This window comes from Anser cygnoides, chromosome 4 (genome assembly GCF_040182565.1).
Source record: "Anser cygnoides isolate HZ-2024a breed goose chromosome 4, Taihu_goose_T2T_genome, whole genome shotgun sequence".
NCBI lineage: Eukaryota > Metazoa > Chordata > Aves > Anseriformes > Anatidae > Anser > Anser cygnoides.
The window spans coordinates 25,302,079-25,324,613 of NC_089876.1; the positions used below are offsets into that span (position 1 = coordinate 25,302,079).

Here is a 22,535-nt window from a genome sequence, read left to right on the forward strand (position 1 = left end):
ACCACTGCTCTAGCCCTTTGTATAAATCTAAATCTAAAGCAAATTCATATTTAGAGCCGATTGCGGCTGCTGCCACGCTGATGTACCAGTGTGCATGGAGAAAGAGACGGACGGGTTAACCAGAGACCAACTTTTATTGTGCATTGTTAATGCAACAGAACAAATGGAATTGGAGGTATGTAGTAATAAAACCAATATTCAAATTAGGATTAACACCTGAAATAGTAAACTGTAGGTAACAAATGTCTTTATAATTAAAAAATATTGACTGTTTAAAAAATTCTCTAAGATTTTTATATTTTTTAAAAGAAATGTGTGTTGCCACATAGAAAACAATTCACACATCCTATAGAAATTGTCACAAAAACCTTACTAGTCTATATTACACTATGCACTTTTTTGTACAATATCTGATAAAGGTCTATCCCTAACCTGTACTTACTCTACACAGTACAATCATCATTAGAAAGTATTCATAGAATTAACTACACCATAACAATAAAAATATCGGGATTAATGGTTTTTTAATCACAGTTTCTCCACAAATATTTGTCATAGAAAATATAGCGAAGGCATGTTGGCACAGATGGGCGTGCGGTACTGCTACACAAAGTTTGAGAGAAGGCAGATACATAAATGACAGTAAGATTAAAGAGTATGGAAGGATAAGACAAGGATCTATCCTCCTGGGACTTGCTGGAGTGACATGACAGATAGCAGCTTCCTTCTGCTGCCAGCCTGCCGCCTGCATCCAGCACGGAGAAGGGATGTGTTGACTTACAAAGCACAGTGCTTAAATATGGATATCTCGCTGTGCGAGGGCTTACAGGCTATCTATTATTTCGGGTCCCGTAGCGTTATACCTAACATCTTGCGGATACATAGATGCTTCGATCTGCATGGATTCATAATGCCTCGTGAATAAACTAATTGGAACAAGTAGTTGTGAAACGGTTTTTAAACGAAAGGGGTGGGTCAGGAGTCAAGTGGCCACGATGGCAGTTAAAAACAAGAGAGAGGCTGCCGTGGTCTATTATTTTTTAAAAAAACAAGCATGAACAAAAAAAGAGATGGGCTCCTGTCTTTTGATGCCTGTCTGTGACTACTATTCATGTCACTGGTGATTGCACAGAAGCAGCTGAGGGCAAAATTTTGTTCAAAAAGAAAGGTCCAAACCTGCCAAGCCATTTCTAGTGCTAAAGTGGCTTTCAGGATGAAACTATACATTTGGTTATTTTGCACAATATGAGAGCACAGGATTGTGAGTGGTACCAGGACACTGGTTACACTTTTTACACTAAAAATAAAGCTAGACTTACTAGTTATTTGCAAAATCTTTAGGTTATTAAGTGAGAGAGGTCTGTCCAGTCCAGTAACTCTGTTCTGTGACTATTAAAAATGAAGCATCTGTATTTTTAATCTCATATGCTTAACCATTTGAAAGGAACCATCACAATGTTTACAAAAATACAGCATGATACATATCGCTGTGGACAAATTTACAGCATAATGTTGACTCGCACGCTCTGACATGTTTTACCAAGTAGTTCTGGCAAGTGTCACCACATTAAACATATACCAGCAAGACTTACACCATCTGAGCAATGTAACATCTTCTATTATAGTTCTCTTAAAAGAAAAAAAAGTGTAAGTTCAACACTGAAAAGCTACTAAAGGATATCTGTACTGCGACATTTTAATACACCGAGTGTCTTCCCCCTCGGCCACCGCACACCACTGACTGGTCAAAGAAAGTCACCTCCTGCCTGCACGAGGGATGCTGCCCCGACCCCCTTGGCCCGGGAAGGAGCAGTGTGACCAAACTGCGTGTTCTCTGATAAATTGGTTCTTCTGAGTCAAATGAGTGCCTTTCGACCTTTTAAAAATTAGCAAAATGAAAACGAGCTGAGAGGTATCGGGCATTTAAGGGCCTAAAGCATATCCTGGCTGAGCGCGGCTCCGTCTACTGCGGCAGGAGCCGCGCGCCGTTCATGGCAGCAGGCAAAGGGGAGGCAGACGGCAGGGAGAAATGATGGTGTGGGTGAGCTGGCATTTGAGAGGCTGCCCCAGTCTTTTGTCCGCGGTCAGGCTGGAGCTATGGGCACGCTTCGTGGCAGAAGGCCCTTCCTGACCTTTACGGCACGGGTTGGGTGCTTCCCCCCCTGCCCGGCACGCCGGGAGGAGGTTGGGAAGGAGAGGAGAATGGTAGAAGGAGCAATTAGTAGCTTCTCTAATGGTGTGCGCGAGGCAGGGAGGAAAGCTGGGGAGCATGAGATACACGTTCAGGAGAATCAACACTGATGAGGTAGCACTAAAGGTGATCACAAGCGGAGTGGATTTTCTTTCCCCAAACCAGTGCCCTGTCCCTGCCGGCCGGGGAGCATTGCCTCAAGGAGAGCTGGGCCAGGCTATGGAGAACACCAGCACCAGCCTGAGCGACCGGCCAGGGCACGGAGATCGAAACACCCTGACGCTGAAAGGAAAGGGCATTGTTTCTTTGGCATTACGTATTTCTGGAGTGCGTCAATTTGGAGGGAAAAGGGACTCCCAAGCCTTTGAAATTAAACGTTTTTAATGGATGGATTGTTTTTCTTTTGAGCTGGCATCTGCTTCCCATGTTGTACTCTGCTGTAAAGTGGCTTCTGCTCTACCACACATCCTTTTTTACAGCTCTTAAGTCTGGATCCCAGGTTTACGTTTCTTACAACAAAACGCTAAATTAGGCTTTTCTAACTCAACCCCTCCCTGAATGCACCACTGAGCATCTGACTGTTGAGACCAGCACATTGCCTCATCTATTTCAAGGAATGGATATAAAACACAAATGAAAGCAAAAACAAGAAAAGGCAATTTAAAACCTCTAAAGCTACATAATATGGCTGCAGAATAGGATCAGACAAAGCAAAACCTGTCTTCTGAAATGGCAATTTGTTTTTAGCAATCTTTTTTTTAATGAAAACTGTCATGATCAACTCTAATCCCTTAGAAATCTAGATAAATATAGTGTCTATCCGATACACAAAGCAATTTTTATCTATTAGAAGTGCCTGTTATTGTTCTGGGTCTTTGAAGGATTCTGTTGTTGATGAGCGCTGCTGTTTTAGCCAGGAAGCTTAATTTCCTGGCATAGCTGGCTAAAGGAAGTCCCTGAATTTTCCATCTAGTGTGGTATTTTAAGGTAGCATTTATAATTATACTGCTTGCTGTTAAGAAATGAGCAACCACTTTTTTTTTTTTTTTTTTTTTTTGGTCACATGCACGCATACTCATTCTTACATCTCCTACTTAGGAAAAGCAAATAGTACCTGGTTGTTCTGTCCGATGGTCCGGACCTGGGCTTGTTACCAATGGGCAGACAAGATGGTAGCTGTTGTTTCTTTTGAAATTTGTATATTTTTTAAATGGTCTTTCCTCTACAACTAAATGGAATGAACTGCAGTTTCCCCTTGGGGGTGCTATGAAAGGTTTGCAAATAATAGGTACTGAGAAGTCCCATAGGGCAGGTCTTGAAATGGATTTCTTTCTGTAAACGGGGACATGGTAGGATGGAGAAGCTGAAATGTATGCAGTATGTGTTCAAACATGCTTTGGACTCTTAAATGACTTCAGGGTAAGTATGCTTAACAAATAGTCTCTTCTAAATTAACTGCTTGCTACTGTTGCATGAGTTTCCTCTCACTGCTGTCAATCGCCAGATCCGTCTTGCATACCTCTATTGAAAACTTCGTCCTGTGATCCTGGATGGTCAGTCCCTTCATAGTATGAGTTCCCATTGTGAAGGAAAGTCCCCACCGCACGCCCTTGTCGAGCGTGTCCTACTGCGTCGCTGAAGACCTTGTTTATTTGCTCTTCGGATGGCATCCACCAGTCAGGGTTGGAAGTACAATGCATTCTAATGAACTCTGCAAGAAAACAGGCAAGGATACAGAAAACAGCTTGTCTTGGCAGCACCTGGTATTGCCCAGACATCAAAAGCTCATGGGAAATAAGAAACGGGGCACCATTGTTCTACTGAAACGGAGGTAAAGCCTTATGGGAAATGCCATGATAATGCCAGTTGGACCTATCGTACTTCTGCACAAGTGTGCTTCTCCACATGCAGTCTGCTCCTACACCTGAGGGGACCTGCAGAGAATGCCCCTTCTTGCAGAAAGAAAAAGAATTACTTCTAAGTAACGCTTATGATTCAGCATCTGCAATACATGCAAAAGTTAAAACGAACTGGGATGTATTTCACTTGAAGTCTGTTGTGTGTGTGTGTGTGCCTTAACGTGGTTAATTTCATGGACCTTCATCATCTCCCTCTGCTGACTGCTTAAACATCTGCAGGTTGCAGCAGCCCACGACCTGCTCGAAAACGTCACTCCCGTGACTTCAGTTCAGTGCTTTCTGATTGGAGTCTCTTTCATTTTAAGTCCTGCTCCTTTCATCTCTTGGAATCTAACACTTATTTTTCAGAGATGAAACCGGCCTTAGAAATAGGTAAGTGAGATGAGAGGGCTAATTTGGGGAGCCATGCAATAGTTTTCAGTGTGTGAGAAAGTGAATTGTACTGCAAGTAATTTGCCTATTTAAGTAGCTGCTGTTACAAACAGCTATTTGTATGTGATGATTAGCTTTTAAAATTTCTGTTCAGATTCTCTGACATGCAATGGCTACACTTGCAGAAGGCACCTTACCAGTCGTGGAGTTGTAACTGCTAGGCGGATCTCAAATAGGTGCATTTGGACTTGAAACATCCAAATACAGTTTTAAATGTGAGGGTACCTTATTAGATATATTGGATACACGGTATCTTATATGGAAACACAGCTTCTTATTTGTTCTGTAACATTAGTTATTCCCTCATGCTGTATTGTGTCTCCCAGGATATTTTTAAATTCCATTTTCTCCTGTTGACAAGCCAACGGCACAGTAAGTGGCACAAGGTAACTTCATTACTGTTACATCATCTTGAGACCAGGGAAAGCTGTGCTTTTACAAGAGTTACTGTGCCTGCAAGGTATCTCATCTGTTGGACAATTAGGATGTGATTTTTGCATAGCTCTTCCAGCAGTGTGTTTGCAAAAGTGATAGCTATCTTGGTTTTAAATTCATTTCCCTTAAAATCCACACAGGCAACAGTAATTCCTAGTTATGTTCACATGAGGCTTCAGACTGGCATTTTTCTCAAAGAAATGGTCACTATGTAAAGGAGTAATCTGATAATTTATGCATGTCAGGCTGTTTTAAAGCTAGTTCCAGACATCGGTCAATTGTAGGAATGCATTGTAAGTGTTTATAGATGTTTAATCTACTCTGCAGAGAAAAGAGCAGTTTGTTCATCCTGCTGTGGTGTGAAGGCATCACTGGACATGCTGGGAATTAATTGCATTACCTGGGCTTGCAAATGGGTAGGTGTCAGTGGCTAACTCTTGGCACTGTAGAAAGTTGTAATCTTCCCAGTGTTCCCACCCACACACAAGAGTCCAAAGGGATAGCTGTCTCTGTGGCTTTCTTAACTACACTGAGCGTTTTGGCTTCCTGTTCAAGCTTCTGTAAATTAAGGCTATTGTCCTTTCTCCCAAAGAACGCTCCACACCTTCAGTCTGTCTAGTGCCCCCAGAAGGCAAGTAGTCATATGCACAAGTTCATCTACGGGTGAAATTACTGTTAGTCTTAGCGGGACGAATGGGGGACGAAAGAGGAAGAAAAGGGTATTAACTCTCTGTTTGTGCCCAAATCATTAGATGAAAAGTAAAGCCATTTAGTAAATAGTATTCAGCCCTTAGGCCTTCCATTTCCAGGAGAACTTCTGGGACCCTGACTCTGGCTCCAGACCTCTGTGCAGCACGCTGTGCAATGGACTTGCCCTTCTATTGAGCTCTGATGGAGTCAAAGCTCTGGCAGAGCGTGCTATAACAGGTGTAGTATAAGAAGAGCACCTTCACCTAATTTGTCTGCATGTAAAAACTGAGTTCATTACCGGGTTACATCAATGTGCTACAACTAAATGTATGATCTGCTTGGCCTTGTTGAATTTTTTTCTAACTCAAATGGGAAGAGGCTCCATCTTATGTATAACCACTTTGGATTCCTGCTAGATGACTAAAAATATTATTGCTGGCTGCTGAAAATTTAGCAATTTACACTGCATTGATTAGGAAAACATTATTGAAGTCAGTCCAATCTAAATTTTATGTATGTGCTCATAGAGCACTATAAATTAACTACAGAAATGATAAGCAGCTGCATTTATGAAACGCAGACACTGATACTACAAAAATGTTTTAACTGGGCTTTGAAAGTCCTGTTTTGTATGTTTCATTATAAAGTAACAGGTCTTAAAATTTTAGAAAACCAAAGTATGAACTGCCACTGCAGAAAATTCTTCCCAACCTAGGTCCCTTCTCTGTATTGTCCAACATCCTCACTCTTTGACATTGTGAAATACTTGCAAAACTCCCCCTCCTGCTGAGGCCGAACATGAGGAAAGCGGTTCCCTAACTTTTGCAGTTGATGTTGCATCAGTATTCCAAAGAAGAGTTAAATCCTTGACAATGCACTTGTGTACACTTTGTATCTAACTAACCTTTAGATGTTCTTGACCCTATAAAAAGTCCAAACCTATTCTGAATCTTGGTAAGGTTTTGATTTCAATGATGCACTGTGGCCTTGAGCACTAACTACATGTTTGGCTAAAAAAATATTCTTCTGGTTAATTTTGCTGTATATCAGTGTCAAAGAATGCCCTGTTGTTTTACTGTAAAAGAGGTTAACCAGGATTGTCTGATTTTCCTTTCAAGTACCTTGGTGTCATGCACCTTGTATTTGTCTCCTCTCCTAAATAAGCAGCCCTGGTTTTTTTTTTCCATTCAAATATCTATATACATATATATAATACATACATATACGAATGTATGTATTAAAAAAAATGTGGAGGGTTTCTGGCTGCTTGCCACCTGTCTCTGAAACCCCTTCTAGGTCTGCAACTGTCAGCCAAACGCTTCTACTGAGCCAGAGCCAATGTGGTGAAATGAGATCACATATGGTGGACACTGAGCGAAAGGATGCAGTACCTCTGAGACATGTTACTTTTACGGGATCCAGAGGACGTCTTTCAGGACCTGTCTCTCCTGACTGCACTGACCTTTTCCTTTTCCCAAGGCCGCATGAGTACTTAAGCTCATCGGTTGTGAAAACAAATCTGATGAGATATCGAAGGAGTCGCCGTCCGTCTTTCTTTGAAGAGTTTACAGCCTCATCCCACTGTTTACTAGTGATGTAGACAGGATAGTTGTTCAGCAACTGCTTGCTCCCCTGGAAAAGTGAAATATTTCCATTGCTTATTTTATAAGGCAAACAGGTAAAGATGTCATTTGCAATAAATAAATATGCTTTTTAACTAGGTGAGACGCTGACAGTGAAACACACACCAAAATGAACACAGAATTGCCTTTTCTAAGTACTTTTAAAATTACATTTCCATTTTCTACAACTACAACTTGGTGAGGTGCAAGGCACACATTTTGAGAGATGGCCATTGATAATCTGCACTTTAACAAGTAGGTTAAAAAGCGTTAAGAACTAGTGACTGGATATACTATTCAAATATAACCTTTCTTCTTAATCTGTTAAAATGCATAAAAAGGGTCTTTGAAGAGCATGATCAAATGGATCACTTCATACCAGCTGACAGCTTACTTCAGAGGTGGCTCTTTTGGTCTATTTTTATAATAAATTTATTACTTCTGTAGCGCACACCTGAAATCTGACAGCAGTTATGTTACTGTGAAAAATATAAAGAAAATAAATAAAGCAACTCTAAAAACTAAAAGCTTCATTATTATTAATGAATGCCATATTAACTCAAATTACAGCTTTACGGAAATGCCACCATGTCAGCTGGAAAGAAATTTTGCTTTTAACCTTTGTAATTTGTGTGCTTCAATATTCCATCCTTAAATGAATGCTGCAGGACTAATTATGGGGATTCCTGTAATCCACACACATTTATAAGCCCTCTCATTCAATTGTGCCTAAACTGTATTACTTCAGTTCTTGCTGCCTATAAAATAGTTTGGGATTAGTTGATTAATAAAAGACGGTATTGTTAATACCATCTTCTATTGCAAATACTGTTAATTTACTTGATTACAAGTAAATAGAGTATACAAATAACCCAGCCCCAAACCACAGACTCCTAGACACTCATTCACTTGTACAGCTACACCTGTTTATCAAAGCATGTAGATCTGGAGGCCCAATTAGTGCAAGCTTCATATAGCACTCAGCTCAGGTAGGGGTTCACAACAAATGAGAAAAACATGTGTCTGAGGTTCAACACAGGCAATCACCTGCTTGCTGCGCTTGTGGCCCAACTGTTGCAAAGTTATCCTCCTTGCTTTCGCATCTCTGATAGCTGAAAACTATTTTAAGGACTGCCCTTGCCTCCTTTCATATGTTTATAAAAGTGTGCTGGGAGGCAGCTTGGGAGCATCTTTGAAGGTTTTCCTCAGGTATTTGCTTTTATTTCCTTTTGCAAATTTGATGAATACGCAGAAGGTTGAATTTAGTGAAGACCGTGATGAGGGGGAGTCTGTTTGTATGAATCGGGACATTGGCATCTCCCAGCGCAGGGGAGCATTGCTGGGAGCTGAACCTACATGATGGAGTGCTGCTTGTTCGCCTTGGTTCAAACCCAATGGGATTGGTGCAAATTGCTGCAAAGGCAGCTACAAGCAAATCCAAAACTCAGCAATGGAAGCCACAATATAAAGGGGGAGAAGGGCTTTGTCAGTCTGATGGCCAAAGATCTCAACCCAGTGGGAGCAGACACTCATATTTCCTTGGCTTTTTCCATCACAGATGTAATACACAGGCCCACTTGATCCCTGTGTTGATATATATATGTATATATATATTTAGCAGCTTGCTCAACATCCCTTTTATATGAATCTAATTATTTTCCAACCAAGAACCTTTCTTACTGGTACTGGTGGGAAGTACGAGCTGCAGCTAACTCTGTTGAGCCTGAGAGGCAGAAGCAGTGCAACGCAAGTCATCGCACAGTGCAGGACTCTAGGCTTGCTCACGTGTGTTGGGGATGGATGCTCATCTGTGGCTTTGCTAAGCAGCATGTTATCCTAAAAGCCACCGTTTAAATGCATTGCACTGATGGAAATACAGTCTTTTAAGCCTAGTGCAGAAAGGCTTGACATCTAAATTTCATGAGAGCTCACATTACTATTAACTGTGGAGAAGGTAATAAATTTTGCCTAATTTCCTCAGCCCAAATTTTATTATACTTCTCTCTTATTCCCACTGAAATTTAGGATTATTTTTCCTCATTCTTCTCTAAAGGCTTGATATAGTGTTATGATACTCTGTTAAACAATTACTGTGCTCCTGCTACGGATACACTTTCATTACTTTGTGCGAAAGTAAAGCACTTCTGGGCAAAAGATCCCTGGTAAATATATGATGCAGTTTGGTGCGTCCAGCAGTCATTACACTAAAACAAACAGAAAACCTTCCAGAAATGAAATAAGCAGATCCTGGAGGAAGAGCCACAGTACAAATGCGTTCATGCTTGTATTTGTACATGATTAAGCTTATGAATAAAAGATTAGCATCTATGTATTTAATTGAATAAAAAATTCTGTCACATCATGACAAGCTATTCCATGTGGGGCATTACAAAGCAGCTTTACTTTTACAATGCTGGAAAATTTTAGTTAAGCAGAAGAGCATTAAAAAAGGAACATGAAATATTGGAATACATTTGAGTGATAACAGCTAATGATATATAAACATTATATACATCAATTTGCATGGGGTAAAACTGAATGGAGAAGCAAACTGATGCAAAGCCTGAACCGCTGCAATGCATCTTCAGCAAAACTACGGGCTATTGGGCTACGTGAGGCTTGCACGACATATAATTTTTATGAGGAGCAATAGGAGGTCAGACTGGACCTTTGTCTTCCCTCATATGATTTTGTTAGCGTGAATATACTGACAAGTACAGACTATATATATGAAAGCATGCATAACGAGATCCTGAAATATAGATGGTCTAAACTAGAAAAGTCTCAACAAAACCACTTCATCTGAGGCATTTTTACATGCCTAGATAGAAACATATTGGAGGAAAATTAATGTGAGTTATGCTAGAGCTGATACCTACATTTATACATCTATTTTCTAGAGAAGGAGAGGACTTGAATTTCTTGCTTTTTCACTGAAGCACTTTCAAAAGGAACATAATTACCAAATTCCTAATATCCACATTAAGCACAAAATAGCCAACACACAACATATTGCTTGGGATCCTTTCTGAAAAGAAAGGGTGCTCCAAAGACTTTCTGAAGTCTTATAATGGTTGATGGTGGCAAAACAAAGGAATAAGGTGCATGTCAGAGCTCAGGGATGCATTTGACAACAGGAGGCTTTGTGGGAAGGTGTAGGAAGCTCCACTTTTTTTCTTTACAAAGCATTTCTCCCCTCCCCGTGCTGTCCAAGCCCAGCCTTCAACCTCACGCTCTCCAGTTCGTCCCTCTCCCACGTCTGGCAGTTCCTTGGCCCCATAGGATGAACGCCCTGCGCGCAGCCACCCTGAACCATTCCCACTCGGCTGGGCGAAGGGGAGGCTTCACTGGGCTCCACACTTCCAGCTACGTTTTTCACCAGCCCAGCCCTAGCCTGAAGTCCACCTATGCTCCATCAGTGATGCTCCTGAGGCAAGGGGAGAGAAAAATTATCCAGGCAAGTGTGGTAGATGTGGATGAAGGGAGTTATGCACTGCTTACTAAGTCATCCTATATTACACTGGTGATGACACTTTTCCATTTTGGGGATTACTGTAGCTAAGACTGACAGTTTAATAAAAGATTTTACATATTTTACTACTACATGTATTCTTCCTGCACCTCCTGATTTATTTGCACCTCCTGATTTATTTGCCTACAGGTTTTCAATGAATTTTCAAACACAAGGATATGTAGCTTGTCTTTGCTGTATACTACCTCAGTCGGATGGTCTGCTGGCTGCGGTACCAGAAGTTGGTTGTGGTGCTGAAGTACAGTCTTCAAATAATCTAAAACAGTCTGGCAGGGCACTGCATGAAACAAATTGCAATTACTGTATATTAGCTAGCTAGCACAAAATAGAACAACAATATTAAATCAGGCAGTGTTCTTCAGGATCTGTGTACTTCTGTGAGATTTATTTCAAATAGGAAATATACCTCATTTTGATTTGTGCCGTCATTTCATTCAATAAATACACAACAGATGCCGCATTTCCTACATTGAGATTTCTGACATTGCTTTTATTTTCTGCCCACTAGTTTTCAAAGGCTTTCTCTGGTTTGAAATTATAATTATTACAAATATAAATTAGGTCAGCAGTAATGATAATAACAAAAAATCTGTAAATACTGTAAACAGGCCAAACCATACAAAGGAGGAAACATTCCTTGGACCTAAATCATGCGCTGATTAACATGTAAATATGCTCACATATTTTAGAAACTACAGTCTGATTAACTATACTGAACAGATTTAATGATTCATATACTTTAATTTCTTTTCCCACCCTCCTCCCAAATTTGTTATAAAACTAGGTGTTAGGCAAATTGCTTTCTTTCTCTTTCCTTCATCCTTCCCCCTTTCCATCCCCATTGCTCTCATCCATTTCAGTAGTGGTACCAATATCTCATTGCCTTCTGCTGAGGTGATAGGTTAATTAGGGATGATTCAATTACGGGTCTCTCTTAAACAGATGCTGCCACATCCCTGATTAACTCTGGAGTATTTTTGAGATACAGTGCTTTTCTCCTGAGCCTGAAACACAGTAGGAGAATTAAACAGATATTAACCCAACATTAAGACTGACTTTTCCAAGACTAAATAAGCATCATTTTTAAGGTACCTTCTCAGACACATTTTGTGTGTTTTGTTTCAGTACAGTATTCAGAGATCATGTTAGCTTCAAATAAATATCCAGAAAAAATATCTAGTGTTCCTTCTTTTTCTATTTATTCCTTGGTTTTTGGTCTTTAAACCTGTAAAATCTGGCATTTGGGGCTTTGTCTTAAGCTGACAATCTAAAAGCAAGCACTTGAATCACGGAAAATGTATTAAGGCAGGCTTTACAGTGGTCTTCCTCCAGTATTTTGCACTATTCCCTGGGCACTCAACTGGACAGTAACTATGTCTCTGCCTAGGCACCTTCTCTGCTTTGAACATGGACAAAGCAGTGTTATGTTCAGTAGTTTGCATACAGAACCTATGCAGAGTGCCTCACACGGGTAACAAATTTCTACAATTTTTCATCATGTGCTGATGTGTCTGTAAAGATGAGCAATCAACGTACTTACTCCTGTTTCATTTGATGTATCACACTTTGCCATGTGAGGTTATGAACTTATGTGTTGGACAAAAGTTAGCACTTCAGAAGACTTGTACCTATTTAGTATCTCTGGTGACTTCACTGCTTATTGCTAGACCACTGGTGTAGATGCTATGCTGAAGTATACGAGCAGGAGAGTGTAGAGCGGTTTTTTTTTTGTTGTTTTTTTTTTTTTTAGGGAAAAAAACCCTTTTTTAAGTAAGTGTCATCAGATGGCTTCAGAAAATGTTTCAATTTTGAAAAAGTCAGAAGGGCAGTCAAGCTTAACAGTCTCACCAACCTGTTCTGCATCTGTCTTATAATGAGAGCTGTATATTTAGCATATAGCAGCAATCAAAAAATTCAGTACAAGTCCTTGAGTGGAATATAGGAGGAAAACATGTTAACCACAGCTAGTTTTAGTACACTAAATATTCTTCAGAGGGTGTGGCAAGAAAGTGTTTGGCTTCTTTTTCCCCATTTTATATAGAAGAAAGGTTACTGAGGAAGAAGAAAAAATTCTTTTGCCCTTGTGGATAGGCAGAAGGATGAGACAGTGTTTGGAGACCTTTTTGCTTACATTTTGTTCAGCAAAACCAAGTCCCTGCAGTCCTATACCAGGTGACTTGCTTGAAGAGCTAAATAAACCAGTGCTGAAACCCTACAGAAAATAAAATGCTGACTGAGGACATCATAAGCTGGTGAACAGGAGATAGTTCCTTTTAGTGATCTGAATTCTTAGCATGAAGTCGGAGATGTCCTAGTAGCCGGTATAGAAGTGCAAAAGGAAATTGTGCCCTACTCAAAATAAACCCTTCTGTATGTGTTTGCTGTATGATGTGCCCAAAATTAAGATTAACCCGGGAATGTCCACGTTACTTTGTGATTAAGTGGGTGTCCAGGGAAGAAGCAGAAGGATCTCAAAGATTTGTCCTGGGCAACTTCAGAATCTATGCGACAGGGTGAGCAAAAACTCCTGTTTGGGTGGAAGTTACCGCAGGCATCTCCTGTGAGATCCTGGGATTTTCTGAGAGGTGACAGTAAGGATGGAAAGGGCCAGGATGGGTGATTGCATTACTGCCTGAAAGAAAAGATGCTTGGACTTGGAGGAGACCTGAGTGATACTCGGGAAACTTGAGACACTTGAGAAGAATCCTGTTCCTGCTGTTGGAAATTGCTGCCCTAAGTGTGTCCCTTTTTATTTAGCACGGTCATTTTGCACATACAGTTGCCAAAGCATCCCTGGGAGCTTCAGGTCCTCACGAAGCTGGGTTCAAAACAGCCTGTGAAGTTTGCACTTACCTTTCTGGCTGCCTCTATTAGCAAGAGTCCCTGTTGATAACCTGATGGCTGTCAGCCATACTCGGTCCTATTACCTGAATAATGTGTCAAAAATTTCTAATTTTTTGGAACTGATCTCACAGCAGGGTATCATTTTACTCACAAAAAGTAATTTCATTGCAGACTATTCAAAGATAGATTTACACTTGTTCTTGCAAATGAATGGGGCACAAGTGAGAAGGGAAAGTATACAGGGAAGTATTCAACCCGCGGTGTCCCTGGCCCAAGAAATGCAGCTCTCCTTTAACCATATTCTGCTGATACAATGCTTTCTCATTGCTGGTGAGAAATGCGAAGGCGCTAAGAGCTGACTGAAGCTTATAAATACTCTTATCTTCACAAAAGCAGTAACATTTCAAGCACAAAACCGTATGATTTTGTTATCATTCTGATGGCTGGAGTCCTTTGAGCACTTTTGACTTGTAACACCATCACGCGTCACACTGTTTGCTCTTGGTACAAACAACCCCAGCCTTTCAAACACCAGATGCTACTTGCAAAGCCAGGGTTCTTGGCTTGCCTTATTAACTGGCCCCAAAAGGAAGCTCCAAAGAGGGCAGTGCAAGACCCAAGAGTCAAAGATTCAGTTTCACTTCTGCCTCCTTCATAGGGCTCTACAAATACTCTCTATGCCAGAGAGAACAACTTTTTCCTGCAAACCCCACAGCAAATGCAACTTTGCAAGAGCCTGTGGCTCCCAACTGTATGAATAATCATTTAAACCTGCTTGCTTATTCATTTTGTATTTATTTTACTTTGATGTGGTCTCTAGAGAGTTAACAGGATCGTCACCTGGAGAGCTGATTCTCTGCATGCTTACGCATGTACCCACTATCAGTGACACTACCAACAGGGCTCTCTGCTTACTGCAACCAATGCGAAAGGTGCTAATGTGGAAATAACAGTTGCTCGCTATGATTTAGTAGAAAGCCTGAGGGGAGGCAGCAATTTTCCTGCCCATTAGGAAGAAATTCCCGTGGCCTTTACTTCCTCTAAGAGTGCCTCAGAAAAGATGCTGAGAGTGGCAAAGCAACCTGGCCTGCAGGGAGGGACAAAGGAGTGGGATCTCTGGGCAAGTTCAACAGCGAGAAGGAGGTGCTGGGGAGTATTTAGTATGCCGAGGAAAGCTGCCCATGCTAAGATGCTGAGCGGTGACTAAGCAGGACGTGCTTAGAGGTGGCAGGGCTTCATTGTTAATTGATCAAAGTTACGAGACCTTATTGTTATTCCAGGCAGAAAACTTTGTTTCCGAATGTTGTAACAGCGGTCCTTTGGCACAGCTTGTCACGGCTTTCTCTGCGGAATATCCTAATTTCTAATAAAGCGCTGACTGGTGTGTCGGCCACCGGCTGTGCTGCGTACAAAAGGCGGGGTTACAAAATCCCTACACCACCTATGGGTTTGTACATCCAAAGGCCACACCAGCCCTTTGGCTGCCCTGCGCTTCAATATCCAGCTGGGAACCCACCATGGCTTCCAAAAGCCTTTCTCAGCGTCCATTTCCCAGTGGCTGAAATGAAGCCAGTATTCAATATTTGGTAGTAATATTTAATATTTGGTAACATTGCTCTGAGCTAAATGCACAGTGTTCAGGTGGATCTGTAACCCATCACCTTCCTCACTCCGTTACCTCTGTACTGTCTGCAAACTCCGAGTAATGATTGTAAGTTTTGTTCCAGAACACTGACAAAACTATTAAAAACACAGGCTACAAACAGTTTCGCAAAGAATCGCTCTAGAAATTCATCTGTCTCATGGCAATTTCCCAGTTACAAATGTATTTGCATTTTTTAAATCACTCCTTGTTACATAATGCTAAGTAACACCCTGTAGACCTGCAATATCCTCATCAACCAAACTCTTCATCTCATCAAAACCATTCGGCAGGATGTTGACTGGTACTAACTCCATTATTCTCTGTCAGTTGAATCAGGGATCAGTTGTGCAATTATCTTGCCTGGGATCAGCATCAGGCCAGCAAGCCTATGATCATCCCAGATATCTCATGTATCCTTTTAAAAAATACATTATAGAGCATTTGCAAAAATAAATTATAGAATATTTGTATCTTTCAGTCTCCAGGAGCATCCCAAATATCCCAAAAGACAATCAAAATCAGAGTCAGGGCCCCCTTTGTCCACTCTCATTTTTTTAGCTCCTGAGGTGAGCTGTCCAAATCTCATGATTTTCAAACCATCACGCTTTCAGGAGGGACTCCTGAATCTGCTCATGAACCACCCTCTGTTGCAACCTGAACTGAAACGTATCGGCTTGAATTGGAGTCAGCATCTTTCTGCCACTTCCAAAACCAGTCGCAACTCTGGTGCTCATGAGCTCTTTAGTTGTCCTTGTCCCTGAGGCTGTCTGGGAGGGAGCTGCAGGAGGCAGCTGAGGCTGCAGTCCCACCTAAAGCGGCCACTGAATGTGTCCTAACATCCAGAGACATGGTGGAAATGAAAAATATTTCTACCTGTATACTGTTTTTGTTTTGTGGTACGACTGCATCATTTTACTCTAGTGTCAGCTCACAAATATTCAATGAGCAGTTTCATATTACCAACAAAACCCACCACTTCCCCTTGATAATCGCCCAGTACTGTTACCAGAACCCCTTTCTTCCCCTTTAATTTCCCAGGGAAAGAATGCCTCCTTCACAGATGGCTCCAGATTTAAATTATTAATTTTCTACTGCTTCTAACCTCTGCTTTTTATTCACTACCATCACCTTCCCCTTTACCCCATTTGTTATGTTTCTAACTGTCCCTTTGCATTCCCTCTAAGATGGTTGTTTCTGCAACCAGCATGAATCTTTGTCTCCTAGATAATCTTTGGGAACCTTCCATAAAGCGTTTTTAATGTTTCCCAATTATCACCCACTCTTTTCTACCTTCAACTCTGATCATTCTTTTTGGTTCTGTGAAACCAACTTTTTACAAAGTGCCAAGGGTATTTGTATTATCACTTTGTGCTGCACTCTTTCTGCTCATAATAAATCTTACCGAGTCACCATCACTTGTACTGGTATCTGCCAAAATGAGGGCTCTCATTTAGCCTCCCCGAAATGTGGCTTCCACTATAACACACCGCAGCTGGGGCCCTGACCCCCCAAGTAAGCAGGCAGCAAGAAATCTGGTTATTCTGTTGCTTAATGAGATGTGGTGGTCTGTAACTGACACTAGCTAGCGATCCTCCCGGTGCCTCGCAGAGCAGAACACGGATTCGAGCATCCGAGCCCATTTACTTCTGAGCTGCCGGGGAGGAGGAGAGCCAGGAAGCGTGCACATGCACATCCATCCCGCTCAGAATGGCAGCTGTTCGTTAAGACTCTCTCAGCATTGCAATGTGTCCTCCTTCACTTGACCTTGAGTCATTCTTCACTTGGAGTTCATTTCAGGGCATTTCTAAATTGATGCTCGACTGTCAAAAAGACGTGACATATGATATGGGACCTGCTGGCAGGGTGAATTTCTTAGAACATTAACTGAGCCCCTTCCCTGCCTGAGATTTGGACAAGTGTGCAGTATAACACGGCTTGTATCACTTTAGCTCATACACTCATTTATTTCAATAGCGAGCTGAAAGCTGCATGGACAGGCTGCTTAGAGATTTTGGGGTGCGTTGAGCTGGAAAAAGAGTGAGGGGCAAGGAGAGATGGGGGTTAGCAACGAGTATCTGATCTCAGTGCTCAAAACCTGGCAAATTTGGATTCTTGTAATTGGATGGCAAAATAAAAGCAGCACACATTTTTAGCGAGAGCAGCCAGCAGAAAGCCAAGAGCCGAAGAATCAATATTACACGCACAAAAGCGTTAAAGATTGGCTGAACTGACCCATCACTGCTGCCGAAAAGCAGGGAAAGGAGAAAAAAGAGATAGCAAATATCCTGTTACTTCTAAAATCTCTCTCGGTTGTGCTTTCCAGGTGGAGTGGAAAACCATGTTACTTCTGTAAATTTGAATCTGGAAAGGCATTTCTCTTATTTTTCTTTTGGAGAAAGATTTCTACCAGAAAGAAGAATGTGCCCCTTCCCAACCTCCTCTGGGTTTTATTTTTGCCTGTGCTTACTCCCTTTCCTTCTACTTAGCGGAAGCTGCCTCTTCTTCAAGCCTCAGTCTCAACTATAAAGTCTTCAGGACCAGGACCTCACCTAAAAAACACTATATGTCTGTACCACTAATGAATAACAGTGAAACCAAGGAGCCCCTGATGCGGGGGGACAGTAATCTGTGTCACTAAAATACTAAGGGCGACCTGCAAAACCCAAACCAAAGCCCAGACAGGTCAACCACAACTCTCTGCAAAATGGCAAAAAAGATAAAACCCTGCCCATGCAAATTCTCTTTTTTTTTTTTTTTTTTTTTAACAAGGGCAAACCTCACACTGAAGGGGACAAAAACCCATAATAAAGCCTTGGTCTGCTGCATTTAGATGTTTTTGAGCTCAGGCTGGTTGAGCTCTGTGCTGCAGCAGGCAGATTCAAAGGGGCTCTCTTGCAGAAGAGTCCTGGTAAAGCTGGCGGTGGCTGCACTCGAGGCTTGCCTACTAAGGGAACCTCACACTTTGAAGCTGAACAGGCCAGAGATCAGACCAAAACATCCCGAACATCAAGGGAAACCAAGGAACTGGTTAAATGCGAACATCAAGAAAAAAGGACAACAAAAAAAGACATGAAAAAGCGTTCGTCATAACCCTTGATGGCTGCTTTATCTGTGCTGTTGCTGTAGTAGAGTCTTTGGAAATGCGATGCTCTGAAAGTATAAAGGAGACAGGATTTGTAGGGAAAAGTAATATCTTTTATTAGATCATTCGACATAGTCAGGAGAAAAAAAAAAGTCAAGCCCTGGGCACACAAAACGTTCTGGAAAACTTGTCTGACTTTTTCAATTACACTGATATTAACTCTACCTGCAAATCCCGCTTTGCTTTGGCTACTTCCAGCTGCCACCAGCATCTTCTCCTTACGTTATCACCTCTACTTTTGAGATTTTTTTTTCACCCTTGTTCTTCCTCCTTTTGCTGAAACATTTTTTGCTGCTGGGCCAACGAGGCAAGAATAATTACTGTATTTATCACACATCGCTTCGTCTTACTTGTATCTTTATACTACTTTCAGGCTGGTTTGCCTGAAATTGTGTGGCAAAGCATAGAGTACTGGAGGCAAGCCCTCACACACGACTCCAGGCCTTTGCTTTGACCACCCACAAATATTTCCTCCTTTTTAGGCTGAAAGCTGTGAGAAAATCTGACTGACAACAGCAAAGAATGGCATAATGTTCTTTCAAATTATACGGTCTACATCCAGGTCTTATGTACAGTTTCACAAATAAGTCTTTAATTTAACTTTTGGGAATGGGTGGCAGCCCTGGTAATTTTTATACAGAGCAAAAAGATTACACCACATTTTTCCCCTCATATAGATGGATTTGCTCTGTTCTTTACGGTCTCAGAACCTTAGAGAGATAACGGCAGGTTTGCCAAACTCCCTCCAAGAATTACCTAATCTTTCTAAAATTGTTTTCCAAAATAAGGAAACACACTGCACAAAAACTTTTTTTTCAGTTGAATTCTAAACTGAAAATGTTCAGATAATGCTTTTGCCTAAAAACAAAACAAAACATGGAAACCGCACAAATTGCAAGACATCACATCACTCCAAAACAAAGGCACTGGAAGAAGAGTTTTTCTTTATATATTCCATAGCTGAAACAATTAAGATTTCATACAAATTTAGGTATTGTTTCAGTCAAATCAAATGGCTATTTTCTGAGAAAAAAAAATTAAAAAAGCAATATTTCTCCCATGTAATCATTTTCTTCCGGTGGTGATCTGCCAAATGGATGATGCTAGGCTATGGGCAAAAAAATCTTAAGGTATCAGAGGGCTCCTACAGCAACAGGACCACAGGGCTGAAAACAGAAAAAGTCTTATTCTCTGTGTCCAAAAGATACAGGAATGTATGCTTTCTGTAATATCAGTTAAAAAAAAACCAAAAGTTATCGCCTTCAGATTTGCTGAGGAAACACTCTTCCCTTCCTGGCCGTCTTTTTGTGAGCAATGCAAATGCTCCGCAGAGCTCCAGTCAGAGATGCGCAGGGGCAGGTATTTTTAGAATACAAACTCTCATGGATTTTGAAAGGCTCTTTGCATATGGAAAGTAAAGGAAAAAAAAAAAAGGAAAAAAAATGCAAAGTATTTCAGGAAAAGGATAAAATGATTCATCGACAGTTATAGAACAGAAGGGATGGGCTGGTGCTTTTATCTTCTGTTTATAGAGTTGCTCGCGTGAACCTCAGCCCCTGTGCTGTGGGGACCATGCGTACCTCCCACCGCCCCCCCGGGCTCCCCAAAAGCCTGACACAGCAGCTGGAGCCCAGTTTGCTCACAGCTGAAAGGGCCAAGTCAACACCAAGCCAACACCAAGTCAACACAGCATTCTGTCAGCGGCCTGGTGGGACGGTACGGCAGCCTTCACGCTAACCTAGTTGCCTTCACAGAGGTTTATCTCTGCGCTCGTCGCCTTGCTTGGCATGTTGGGCACACAGCATGAGATGTATGAAGGAGCAGGGAAGAAAGCTGGTGCTCCACGATGCCTCTGATGTGACAGACGGTGGCAACCACCACTGAAACCCTCTGCAGAGGGCCTTCTGGCTCCCTCCTGAGGCGTGCGATGGCTTCACTGGCAAAAGTGCTCCGGGCACAGCTCCTGCCTATGTATAGTTGGGCATTTCAAGCGACGGGACAATTTCTGTCAGCTGCTTTGGTAGCTTAACCTCACTGGAGCAAAACCAGCACTTGAGGCAAAAATAATCAGACGTTGCCTTGAGTTGATTAAACTCACCCAGTGGAGGCCCAGACCTTGCGCAAGAATCAGATGGGACTTTCTGTGGTTCTTAGCGTTCCCTCCAACACTTGGGACACCTCAGGCCTATCTGCATGTGTCACCCGGACAGCAACAGAAGCATCTGATGATCATTTTATGTTGGCTGGTGAAGTCATACGTCCTTGCACATTTAGGGTTTTCTGTCTCCTTTGATACACCACTAACACGGAATTTCATTATTGCTGGGGGGTGAGAAAAGCCTACATTTATGTAACTTTCCTCTATTTTAAAGTGAGAAGGATAACTGTGATGACCCAGGGGAGAACCAGCTGCTTAGCCTGGCATTAATCCTTGCACAACAGGAAAATGCAATGGGATTCAACTGACGAATAATTAATGAGTGTGAATGTAATTAATGCCAGTCAAAATGGTCTTATGGAAAGTGGATCTTGTCAGACCAACCTGCTGGCCATTCTTTGATGAGATTACAGGTTTGACTGAAAAAGTTTGGTTAAACAGGTAGAATATACCTAGACCCCTGAAGGATGTTTAACTTACTACCATGTGTTATCTGACTGCAAAAGCAGCAACATACAACATCAGTAGACTGTGACACACATTGATTAAGAAACTGCTGCTGACATCTCAAGTATTTGTCATTGGGGGAATCATCATGAATAGATGTGTTTCTAGCAGGGCTCTACAGGGACTGATAGCAGCCTCAATAACATTCAACATTGCTAACCAGGATCGGGAAGTTAATTTAAAAACAATCGAAAAAATTCTAGATGATACAAAAATTGATGGAGCAGCAAACAGTGGGAAAACAGGGCAGCCAAAGCAACCTGGATCACTTACTAAATTAATAAAACCAAACACAAAGTAGGTATGGGTAGGAAGAAATGCACACAGAAGGAGAAGCTGCCTTCTGGGAGCTGTTTCAGGGGAACAAAGAGACTATTCCCCGTTCGTTGGGCAGATATGAACATATTGTACTAATTTCCACTGCCCAAATTTTAAAGAAATGAGCAGAGGGGAGAAAAGAGCTACAAAGAAGGATTCAACTCATTTTGGTAGTTTTGGTAGTTTTCCCTTTGTCAAACAATGTTTCCATGTGATGTTCGAATCACTACTAAAGCCATTAAAATTTTATGAGTTATGGTGACTCTAGATTTTGGGAGGAGTATGGGGAAATATTCTAAATTTTGAGTTTTCTCTGTCCTGACAAGTGTTGGTTATGGGATTTGCTCGTACCACCAAGGGACTAATACACAAAAGGAAAAGACAAGACAAATAATTAATAATACTTCACTGGTAGCTCGGGAGAATAATGGAAACTACAGCTCCTTTCCTTTTGCTCTTTTGCTTTTTGCTCAGATTTTGAAACTGCATCTACATATTCGGGCAGTAGTTGGTTTCTGCCTTCTTCCTTTCTGCATAGTTAGCAGGTTTGGAGTATCTGCTCTCTTGCAGACCATGCTATCTGTACCTTCCTGCCATTTAGGGATTAGTTTAATGAGCTTTGCATGGATCCACCCTCAGCACTGCAAAGTTTAGCTAGCAAAGTTGTACCTCCCTAGCATTTACACGTGTTGGAAAAGAAGTGTGTTTTATACGAATTTTCTTTGCTAACTTCCAATTTGCTTTTACTATCACTATTTGAGGTGCATTTTTGCCTGTGCTTAAAGTTTAGAGGATAGGGGTTTAAGATCCTTTGTTCCCATCTGATACCACTCTTGAAGTATCTCAGTGCATTGTAACGGTGAGAAATTCTAAATTAAAAGGGGCATGAAAAGCATTTCACAGCGGGGTTTTCCATTGGATAAGGTTTTTCTGTCCAATTCCCATCCTCCAGTGCTAGGTATCGCTGCAACGGAGAAGTTGTTGCCAAGTTTTGTTTTCAGGTTTTATTGGAAGATGAATGGGAGGAGATGTATTTATGCTTCTCACTGAGCTAAGAGCAATTTAAGAGATACTGTTCAAGATAAAAGCTAAATCCATTT

General features: G+C 41.5%; 1 protein-coding gene across 2 annotated transcripts in view; it reads right to left on the bottom strand.

Annotated features, from left to right (window-relative positions):
* Positions 1-119: 119 nt before the first annotated feature.
* BEND4 (BEN domain containing 4) overlaps positions 120-22,535 on the bottom strand; it is a 31,142-nt gene continuing 8,726 nt past the window's right edge. The window contains exons 3-5 of one of the 2 annotated variants that reach the window (XM_066995806.1): positions 11,007-11,098; positions 7,059-7,299; positions 120-3,902 (exon numbers count right to left, since the gene is read on the bottom strand). In XM_066995806.1, coding sequence (XP_066851907.1) covers positions 3,685-3,902; positions 7,059-7,299; positions 11,007-11,098 — 551 coding nt within the window. In that variant the 3' untranslated portion in view covers positions 120-3,684. The remainder of the gene's footprint in view (positions 3,903-7,058; positions 7,300-11,006; positions 11,099-22,535) is intronic. The other variant, XM_066995805.1, reaches the window with a different exon arrangement.